Raw genomic sequence first — 10,931 nt, 5'->3', positions numbered from 1 at the left:
CATGTTTTGGGTGTACTATACCTTTAAATTAAGTGTATTCACCCTTAATTTGAGTAGGTAAATGAGATAGTTTGCCAATGGAATGAATAATTTTACACTTAAAATAAGATAATTAGATAATATGCACTTAAAATTTTAAGTGTAAATTGTCTTGTTCCATTGGCAAAATGTCTCTTTTACCTCCTCAATTCAAGAACAATTGCACTTATTTTAAGAAAAAATGACTTATTTAGATTTATATTTTTTGCAGTGCAGAAGTTGAACCTTTCAGATTTGTATTTTAGTTATTTTTGTATTCCGTAAAAGTTCAAAAAAATCCACTGGACTTGGTTTCCAAGATTTGAAAATCCAGTGTATTTTTTTGAACTTTTACGGAATGACTATGACCTGGATGACTGAGAATCTTCATCAGTTATTTTTGTACTTTCTGTTGGTTCTATGAAATCCCACTAAAATCACTGAATTTAGTTGAATTTAATCTAAGTAAGTTTAAGGTTTATAAAAAGTTTTACAGAGGACTCTGAGTTGGGCCCTGAATCCGTCCTGTTTAACAGCATAAATTGAAAGCTGACGGCGGAACGAATCCTCTCATGACAGCAGACAGTAAAAATGTGTGTCCCCCATAAACTTGAAATAGGGTCAGCTTCCGAGCAAAAATGCTTAAACAGGCTCAGTTTAACCGAGCCTAATATTAGCCAACTCTTAACACCCCCTCCCTTTGTCCCCCCCCCCTTCACTACTTATCAAATCAGACACAGTCACACGAGTGGCCCAGGCAGGGGGTGGGGAGGGTGGATTAGCCTTGAACTCTTTGATTTTTCACTTTTTACTTCTTCCTCCTTGGCTCTCTCTGAGGCTCATAAAAGGCTCCGTGCCGTGTGTGATGTGGCAGAGGAGCGCAGTCAGAATGGTCTGATTACGGAGGAGCGCCTGCGTGCCTTTGAGTCATGGCACCAAAATACATTCATAAGGTGCTTAAAAATAGTAACAGTTCATCTTTTTAAAGTTTGTTTTTCTCATTGGAAGACCTTAGGGCATCCTCTTCTAAGTAAAAAAAAAAAAAAAAATGTAAATCATAACCAGATTTTTTTTTCTTTTACATTTTTATTTAACCCACCCACCCCGAAACCCCTTCCTCTTTTTTTTATTCCCTTTGATGTTTTTTTTTCTGGTTAGTTTGTTTAATCTTATGAAGATTATTGACTTGCTGTGGGAAAGGCAGAGTTCTTTTAGAGCGAAGTTAAGTTGTTTTGGAGTTGTGTACATAGTTTTTTGCAGAACAGAAAGAAAAAGTGCTGGGCTGTGCCAAAACCTCATGAAGTACAGATAAAAAGGAGCTGAGCGAGAGGGAGGCAGCAACACCACGACAAAGACATGGGCTGTCCAAGCAAAGCTTCTTACAAATGACGATCTCCAGGGGAAAGATTGTTTTGGGGGGGGGGAGCAAATCTGGATGGATAGTTAGGAAGAGAGGGAAGATGGGTGCTGGAGTGAAGGGGTGATTGGGGAAACATCACCTCCCCCCTTCTTTGGCCACATTAAAGACATAAAAAAGAAAACAAACAGAAAAACATGTCTGACATAAAGAGGCTGGTTTCCGCGGCGACAACACAATGGCTGCCTGTGGCTCTCGGGGGCCCTCGCCGTCCCGTCTGGGGCCCAGCACCAGCGAAAGTCACCGCAGTCACAGGGCCCATCAAGCGTGTGTGAAACATTGTGAATGTCATTGCAGGCCCAGTGCTGTGGGAACTGTCATGAAAGGGACCCCACTCGGAAGCCACAAAAGCCCCTTTCTGCTTCTTCTCCTCGGCTTTTAGCCTCTTTATTTATCGTTACATCGGGGGGGTTGCTGGGATGGGTGTGTAAAGAGGGACAACTCATTCTCACTCTCTGTTCTCGCTATAGGTATCCTCTTTAAGAGACAGTTTGACCCTGGGGTTCTGCCCTCCTAACACCTCAGCCTGCAGCAGCCAGCCACCATGCTCTGATTGCCCAGAACAAGATACTCTCTAATAGTTTATACACGCCTCATATCTGCTCAATAAGATGCTCCAAATCACAGTATATCCCACTAAAGGCAACTGGGAATTCACAAGAAGTGCCTCGTATATCGAGGTTAGTGTTTAAAAAGATGGCCAGACGCTTCGCGCCATAGATAGATTATGTGTCGACGGAGGACATCATTCTCTCGTTGGTCCAGCCTGAAGAGTGCCAAGCTGCACCAGTGCCAGTTCCCATGCCAATCTAATGTTGATCACTGACTTAGCAGCCAGCATATGTCTCATTATTACAATGGCCTCAAACTAATAGGGAATCCACTAACTTCGATGGTACATAGCAGCCGCGCTCACATCCAGCATGGCACCATGCTGGCGACTACATTTGCGGTCTAGACAGGGCTTGCAGATGGTACACAAACATTTACAATGAAGGCTCTTTAATGTCTTTTGTTGATACTTCTGGACTAATACCATTTTGATTGTCTAATGGAAATTTAGAAAATGAAATAAGATAGCAGTGTTTCAATGGATCAAAAATAATATATCTGGTGTTTTTCTGAGACATCAGAATGTCATGAAAGGCACTTTGTGAGTAGAATTTCATAAAGCTGTTATAATAAATTTTTTTCTTCTTAATTAAAGTAGGATTTTATTGTATTTTCCATAAGTATTTTTATTGTTGATATGCTGCATCATGATAGAAATTCATGTAGCGTGTGAAAGAAAAAGAGGGAAAGATGAAAAAATCTCTATAGCCTCAGTGATTTTTGCAGAAAAGAAAGGAATGCATTTACCACAGAAATTGATATTTAAAAAAATGCAAAGAAAAAAATGTGTTCTAAGCAAAAAAAGAACAAACCCCTTGAAATTAATGTTGCAAAAAAAAAATAATGATCCTCATTCTCTCTTAACTTTCAATCCTTCTATCATTCTTCTATGTGTGTGTTTGTACTTATATAAAAACATCAGTTATTCAGTTGGACTTGCATGCAGAGGAAGCGAGAAACACGGATCATGCTGAAGCAGTTCCATCTCATGGACTTTAAAACAATAGCAGCAGTCATGCATCAGAAACAATAATTGCAGCCGAGTGTTTGGGGCTTATAAATTGTGGCAAAGAACTGTCCACATTTGCGTGACGGACCAGCGCATGTGCTTATATGAAGCTCTCAAACTTGTGTGTGTGAGTGTTTGTGTCTGTGTCACTGAACTTTCACACGTATGTACTGGTGCTGTGCGTGTGTGCGCAAATTGTAAAAGTATGAGCTTGTTAATTCCAATAAGGGCCTTTGCCTTGTTGTGGTTTGGTGGGATGGGAGGGGGACATCTTGAAGTGGCTGACCAATATCCCCAGAAATCTTCCAGAATTCCATCCAGCCGTTCCCTGCCAGCTCCCCTCGCGTCTCTGTCCCTTTTATGCTGGTCACCATCAGCTTTCCATTTTGCACCCCCTGCCCTCACCACGGAACAATTAATCAATTTCTTTATTTATTCATTCATCTTCTTAATTACTTTCCATCACTTGCATGTTTTCTTTTTTTCCTGCAACTTTCTTCATCGCAGAGAAGTCGAGAAGACATGCAGCAAAGGAAACCAGAGTGATTTCATTCACTGGTGATGCAAAGAAGAAAGTTAATCTGTCTAAGGGGAGAGATGGGAGGGTGGGTGATAAATATAACAACAAAGACTTGAAGGCCTGACTTCATAGGCATCTCTTCTTTCAGCCTTTCTGTTTCTTTTTTTTTGTTGTTTTTTTTTTTTTTTCCAGATTTCTGAAGCTGAAATGAGTTCCAGATCTGAATCAAGCAATGATTGGTAACGAAAGGATGGGGAGAACGGGAGAGGAAGAAAGGATTTCTCTCTTTCCTCACTCACACTTCACCACACTACAGCACACTGCAAGTCCCCCCCCCCCACTTTAAACCACCCTCAGGTCATGGCCATGTTGATGACTCACACTTGGATATCAAAAACACACGCTAATGATCCTGTTTGTATTCGGTTTAATTGCCTTAGACATGCAATAAAGCTGGCAGGGAGGACAGAAGTTCAGCGGCTTTTAAGAAGATGAAAAAAATTTAGAAATAAATAGAAAAATGTGCAAAAATATTTGAAAAAAAACAAAAAAGCAATAATATTGAAACAAATATAAATTTAAAGACAACAGATATTAAAGAATTATCCAGCAGCTAATGCTAAAACATTAAAGATTCCAGAACAAAGAATTTGTTGCATTTCAAACTCTTTTACAAAATAAGCTCTACGACTCTAAATGCAAACAAAATAAGTCTAACAGGAGGAATTTTAACATTCAAGTTATTAAATCGTCCGTAGTTTTTGTTCATAATTATTGCTTTACACTTTAGAAGTATAAAATTTGCAAAAAACTTAGCCCATTTTCAAAATGGGACGGACAGGAAAAAATGCAATTTAAGGAAGACAAAAGTCAAATTCAGGTCAAGAAATGCCTACTAATGCCTCACTTTCTATATTAGTTATAAAACAACATAGCATGATCTGTCTTTTTGTTTGTATCCTCATTTTATTGGTCAACAATTATCAATAAAAAGAGTAAGTCTGCTTCCCAATTACAAAAGCTCTCAAGCACAGTTTTTTCTGGTGACCTCAATGAGGCACAACTGGTCAGAATACATATGATGCAAAAATGCATGAAGTTTTTTAAAAATTTTACAATAATAAAATGAAGACAAGCAAAGAAGTGGACCAATACAGAACATTTAAAAGAAAAAAATTGTATTTGATAAATAATAATTAACCCAAATGCAAACAAAGCTTTTTTTTTTTTTTTAATATAACAATATAGTGTAAATGCATAAGTTAATTCAGAGCATTTGGCATTTGTTTGAGAAAAAAAACAAAAAAACAACCGTTCTGAATGCTTGCTTTAAAATGTAAAACGCATTTGAAACTGTCAAGAGTTTGTTCACCTTTCACACTAATTGCACACAGGATTTTAAATAAAGGTAAAGAAATGTAGCAAAGATGTGTCCTGTGTTCAAAAAGTTTTTGGACATTTCTTTACCCCGGATGCGCTGTACAAAGGATAAAACCTATAGACCTTATAGGCATATATTGAGGCACAACAACACAATTTACTTGCTCAAAAAGTCCCAACAAAGATTTTGCACTTCTGCATTGTAGTATGTTTAAACTAACCCACCCTTCCAGTCTGCTAGGCAGGAAGAGCCACACTCAGCTGGGCATTGTGTTAAAGGGGGCATGCCACTTGGCCTCTCTCCGTCTTGCACACACACATATGCACACAGTGCTGGGTCAGTCAGGCATCGCTCCTAACAACCGGCGCCTGGGCCTTGTGTTTCCATGGCAATCAGCACCAGCGATCTTCCCACGGTGGCAGCGGAACCCAGCACCGAGTGCTGCGAGGAGCCGTGTGTGTGTGTATCGATGTGCAAGCATGATTGTGAGAGCATAAAGAGCGCTATCTTGTACGATGAAGAGCACAGATGTTCGGACACTCATTCGGCTGATTCCTCTCTTGACCCCTTTGCCATTCCCCCTCATGTCTGCAAACACTGGCATGCACTCAGAGCTGACTCAAACAGAAAAAAAGTGTGCAGGATCTCAGTTGAATGCATGCAAATCTTGATGCAAAGTTGCATGTTCTGAAGGAAAAATCCCAACATTGAGAAAAAACTGCTTGAAAACTGAAAAAAATCAACTATTTTCCCCTCTAATAACTTTTAAATGATATCTCTACTTTAATTCAGGTTATGCTTGACCTTTTTTAAGTTGGTAGATGATTTCTATGCTTCCTTAATTCCCACCTTTTTTTTTTTCACTCTCCTCTTTGGTGCTGCTACCGTTGTCAGACAAAGCAGCATAATTAGAAGCTATGTAGAAGGACAAAAGTGAGGAAACAAAATAGGAAGATTGGAGCCTAATTGACTGAGGGTGACTGAGTAGGGAGGTGAAAAGATGGGAGGATGGGAAGACGGGAAGCAGGGTGACAGGCCAGAGAAGGATAGATTAAAGGGAGGGAGGAGGGCCTGAGGAGAGGAGGCGGGGGCGCCGAGGCTGGCAACCCTGCCCCAAACTGCCAAAGTCCTACTTTGTCATTGGGTGGCTGTGACAGAGAGAGCGAGCCAAGAGAGACATAAGAGAGGAATAGACTACGATTGGATGCCACTGATTGTGTAAAAAGGCTACAGCAGCTTATGAGTATTCTTACTTGTCATGGGCCCTTGGGGGTTGCTCAGGAAGTAGAGCTCCGGGGGCACATGAAGAAGCCACGACACAAGAAACAAAAAACAGACGACGCGAGGACAGAAGAAGAAAACACAAGTGACAAGATATAACGAAGGAAAAACCAAGCTTTCAGAAGTGACAGTGCAAGAGAGGAAAAAAAAATCATTATCAGAGTCCCATTACCTCTGCTGAGAGAGAGAGACAGTGGTCAACATCCGATCCATCAATCCAGCAATCCATCCGTCATCATCATCTGTCCAAGGAAGGACTGACAGGCTAAAGAAAAATGAAGAGACCTCATGACTACAGCTCGCCAGACTCGGACACAGACGAGTTCATCGACGTGGGGCAAGAAGACAGCTACTGGTGAGCATCCATCCAAGCCACACCTGAGGCTGGAGCGCCTTTCCTCCAGAAAAAAATTACTCTGCTGTGTTGACAGGCTAAATATACATGCTGGAATGCTCCAAATATGCCCTACATGAGAAACGGGTGCTACACTGCTTTTAACTTGAAACAGCGTGGGAAATGTATAAGTATTTTTAACATGTTTACATTTAAAAAGCAGTGATAATGTTTTATTATTGACAAACTACAAATCTATATCAATAATTCCCCTGAAAGGCATATTTTCTTTTATGAGCAGATCAAAACAATTAAAATGTAAAAGTTCCAAGTTAAAAACCATTATGGAGTTTTGAAAAATATTTTTAGAATCTTGATTTTATTTCGATGTGTGAGCGTAAATATTACATGAGGCCTTTTTTGACATAAATTCCAAGTAGTTTCTTAAATCTGGATTCATATTAAGACATTTTTGTTATGCAATGCATAAAACATTAGGCGAGGTATTTAAACTTTATTTTTGAAACATGTTGCATTCATATTTCACATATGCATGTCATGCATTTGAAACTGTCATATAAAAACCTTTAAATATAGAAGCTGCAGGATCAAATATATAATGCATTTTGTCTTTAGAACTATCTGCCGCTCTTGATCTTAAAATATATTTTTTATTTTAAGGTTTAAATTATTATTTCTTGCTCAACATTTTGTTCCATAGAAATACAGATTGCTTTATTCCTTCTTTCACACATAATTAAATCGTTTCTTTCTCCTTAAAGAATCGCTTCTGCAAATACAAAGCTCTAGGGTTGGCACAGAATGAAATTACTTTTCCACACACTTAAGATTACGAATGTAAATGTGTCGCAAGTAATCACATGTCATTAATCTAAGTTGTTTCAGTGCCGTGCAAAATGCCTGATAAGCTGTGAAAAATTACCCTGAATGTAACACTATTAAATCGTTTCAGTTTTTAGGTGAACTGGTCAAATTCCTCGGCGGAGAATTTCACAGACTTCTGGATTAAAGGGAATATTCATGAACGTGTGTTTTTGCAACACTTCTCTGCAAGCATAAAAAGGCTTGGGCAAATCACGAATGCAAAGGAAGCCATTAAAACAAAAAGGAGGGGGGGTAGGGTTGGTGGGTTTGAAGAATTTGAACTGCACTGTGATCTGCGAACAGAGCACTGTGCTCTCTTCCAAGGCCTTCATCATCAAAAATCAACCTAAACAAAAACAGTCTTCTGATTTGGCAGCACCTTAAGTTCAAATATTATGGAAGTGCAGTTTGCATTTGGAGGGACAGTTTTGAAGGAAAGACTCCAAGCTGTGCAGCCCATTCAGGGCATGTAAGACTAGAGTTTGCAGGCAAACTTGATCCATTTGGCTCGCCTGTACTTGGACGACCAAAGCTTCAGTATTGCTTGATGGAGCCTCTTTTGCAAAATAAAAGCATAGCCCCCGAGGCTACATAATTATCTTCTTAAAAGTGCTTTTCCCAAGAAAATATTCAACAACACAAAAAAAAGGATCTTTTTTTTACTGTTCTGTGCCCAAAAACCAATAAGTTTTGAAGGGATTGATGCGCCATCCCTCTCCCTGTGTTACATTAAGCAGGGTAATAACAACAAGATGCAGGCGACTCAGAGTCACCACATTTTCTCTTTCTTCCATCTTCCATTTTTTTAAATTTACTTTATCTCCATGATGCAGCCCTGTCACCGGGTCCATGTCTCCAGGCAGTGCCTCGCAGATTCTGGCAAGGAAGAAGAGAAGAGGGGTAAGTAGAGCATTGGATCTTCACTTTCTAAGACCATGATCTCTTATGGTGTAGGGTTAAAGTCCATCTGCTCTTCTTGTGATTTAGATCATAGAGAAAAGGCGCAGAGACCGAATCAACCACAGCCTGTCAGAACTGAGGAGACTGGTGCCGAGTGCTTTTGAGAAACAGGTAGAATCCCACATGAAAGAACTACAGAAGATATGATTTGATGGTCTTATCAGTTGTTTAAACATATTTTAAAGTGCTTTTGAGTAAAAAGTTGAAATCTTTTCTCCCTTAAGGGTTCTCCTAAGTTGGAAAAAGCAGAAATTCTGCAAATGACTGTGGACCATCTTAAGCTGCTACATGCTATGGGAGGAAAAGGTACAAACAAATAGAAATCTTTAGAAATGTATTTAATCTTTTTGCTTACAAAGCCTTTAATGAAACAGTGATTTCCATCACAGGGTACTTTGATGCAAGAGCTCTGGCAGTTGACTACAGGACCCTGGGTTTTAGGGAATGCGTTGGAGAGGTTGTGCGGTACCTTAGCTCCTTGGAGGGAGAGTCTCCAGACCCCATAGGAGCACGCCTTGTTTCTCACCTCTCACACTGTGCTAGTGAGTTGGACCCTCTTCTCCTGCAGTCACCCCCCACCGCTGCCTTGCCATTTGCCCCTTGGCCATGGACCTCCTTCCCCCCTATTGGTGCTGCCTCGCCTGCCCCCTCCTCGCCATCTTTCTCAAGCGGGCGAAGGGATTTCGCCCTGCTTGGGAGCTACCCATCATCTGCCTCACTCCGTCTCACCCCCTTGGCTGGCTGCCAGCAGGGAATACCCCCACTCCTCGGCCCAACAGCCCTGACCCCCATCCACAGAGTGACCTCCCTCCCAACATCTCCCGCTCTGTGCCCCTCCAGACCAAACCAGCCATCTCCTCACAGCACCACCTGTGCCTCACCTCTACCTCTTCCCAGTGCTTCCTCTTCTTCTCCCTCTTCCTCGTCTTCCGCCTCATCATCTTCAGCCGCTCCCCAAGTGTCCTTTCGGCCTTTTGCATCTCTTGGCTCTCCAGCAGCCCAGAGAAGGACCCTCAGTGGAGCATCCAAGGCTCCACAGGGATGGGGAACTGAGATTGGAGCATTTTGAAGATAATCTCTAACAAACAAACTCTGTTAAGTGAACACGGACCTTTCATTTGCACCATGTAGCAAATATGTATGAGCATTGTCTCTTTTTAGGGACTCCAAAAGCCATAAAAGAAGATGAGTGAAATCTTAGATTATTACAATTGTATATGAAGGAATGTGAAGGAATTTCTCAGTTGTGTCCATGTTTGCGAGTGACAAATACAAACATAGTTCCCTAGAGCCATATATATATGGTTTCCCTCAATAAAAGTTGAGGTTGAGTTTTGACTGAACTTTGAGCTGTGATTCATCTCCTTTTTTTAAAAAATGTTTATACATTAAAATTTTTTTTTTCCTTTTCAGAGAATGTTTGACAACAACCTCTATAAAGTCTAAGTGCCTTCACCCTGTGTATCTGTTTCTGCCTTCTTTCACTGACTTCATGACTAATAGCGGGCGTGTTTTTGCAGCTGTCAACACAGAGAGCAAAGGAATGGCAAAGAGACAGCGCTGTGTTCCTCTTTTATCCATATCTGTCATGTCTGCAAACACTGCCAACATTTTCCCCAGCCGTAAACCCCTTTGAGTATGTAAGCTGTCTCCAGCCATGGCTTATGGGAGCTGTGGTCTTGCGGCAGTAGAGGATAAACATGGTGGGAGATGGTGATGTTTTTGGGATGCCGCGGTGAGGCAAACAGACCCATCACTGTGCCCTCTAATTGGTGCTCCCCTCTAATTAACTTCTCCCTCATATCAGCCAATATATCCCCCTCCATGTTCTTTGCTGTTTCCCCGCCATTCTTTCTCTCCAATCTTGTGGTACACCAGCGGATATCTTCTCTCTCTGTTTGTCTGCACCACTGTCTCCTCAACAATGAATAGAGAAAGAAAAGGAGGGATAGAGAGAAGGGAAAACAAAAGGCATAGATCTGAAGGGCTGTGGTCGATTCACTGATCCAGCATAGACGTTCAATACCAGGGTGGGGGTGGGAGGTAGGGAAGAGGGTTAGAGGTGGATGAGAGGGGCTGTGAAAGCTTATATGGAAAAAAAAAAGAAGAATACAGTTTAAGACAACCCTGAAAAGTGATAAATGGCATTTGCAAACAGTTGTTTTCTCTTGAAAATCCACATTGCCATGCTGTGTTTCACCAGAGCTGCACGCCGGAGGGAAGAGAGACGAGTTTTGTGTGTGTTTATTACAGGCCAAAGCTTTGATCTACTTCGGGATGCAATGTCTGTGGTCTGTGGTCCAAAAAATGTGTGTGTTCCGCAAAGTGTGCACTGTTTATTTGAGTGAGTGTGCTAGTGCGTGCTTGAGCCAGTCCCCTTGTGCTTTCACTGCCTTTGTGTGTCAGAGTTTTGTTTATGTGGTGTGCAGCCCCCATTGTATGCTTGTGTGTGCATGTAACGTGAGTATTCAGAGCTTGGCGTCAGGACCTGACCGCAGTGACGGCGTGGCTCTC

The 10,931-nt window shown here is 41.2% G+C and overlaps 1 protein-coding gene across 1 annotated transcript; it reads left to right on the top strand.

The window, feature by feature from the left end:
• The first annotated feature begins 6,075 nt into the window (after positions 1–6,075).
• LOC107092596 (hairy/enhancer-of-split related with YRPW motif-like protein) lies at positions 6,076–9,862 on the top strand. Its single transcript, XM_015387160.1, has 5 exons — positions 6,076–6,593; positions 8,291–8,357; positions 8,445–8,528; positions 8,642–8,723; positions 8,807–9,862. The coding sequence occupies exons 1-5, from the start codon at positions 6,514–6,516 to the stop codon at positions 9,484–9,486; spliced, it is 993 nt and encodes a 330-aa protein (XP_015242646.1). The 5' UTR covers positions 6,076–6,513; the 3' UTR covers positions 9,487–9,862.
• The last annotated feature ends 1,069 nt before the right edge of the window (positions 9,863–10,931 follow it).

Source organism: Cyprinodon variegatus, unplaced genomic scaffold, assembly GCF_000732505.1.
Source record: "Cyprinodon variegatus isolate N-32 unplaced genomic scaffold, C_variegatus-1.0 Scaffold387, whole genome shotgun sequence".
In the NCBI taxonomy this organism is placed as follows: domain Eukaryota; kingdom Metazoa; phylum Chordata; class Actinopteri; order Cyprinodontiformes; family Cyprinodontidae; genus Cyprinodon; species Cyprinodon variegatus.
This window is presented reverse-complemented; position numbering and strand designations above follow the sequence as displayed.

Excerpts from the sequence above, each read along its gene's own strand:
- LOC107092596 (XM_015387160.1), top strand. The coding sequence starts at position 6,514 with ATGAAGAGACCTCATGACTACAGCTCGCCAGACTCGGACACAGACGAG. Across the intron at positions 6,594-8,290 it reads GGGCAAGAAGACAGCTACTG|CCCTGTCACCGGGTCCATGT; the intron begins GTGAGCATCCAT and ends TCCATGATGCAG. Across the intron at positions 8,529-8,641 it reads CGAGTGCTTTTGAGAAACAG|GGTTCTCCTAAGTTGGAAAA; the intron begins GTAGAATCCCAC and ends TTCTCCCTTAAG.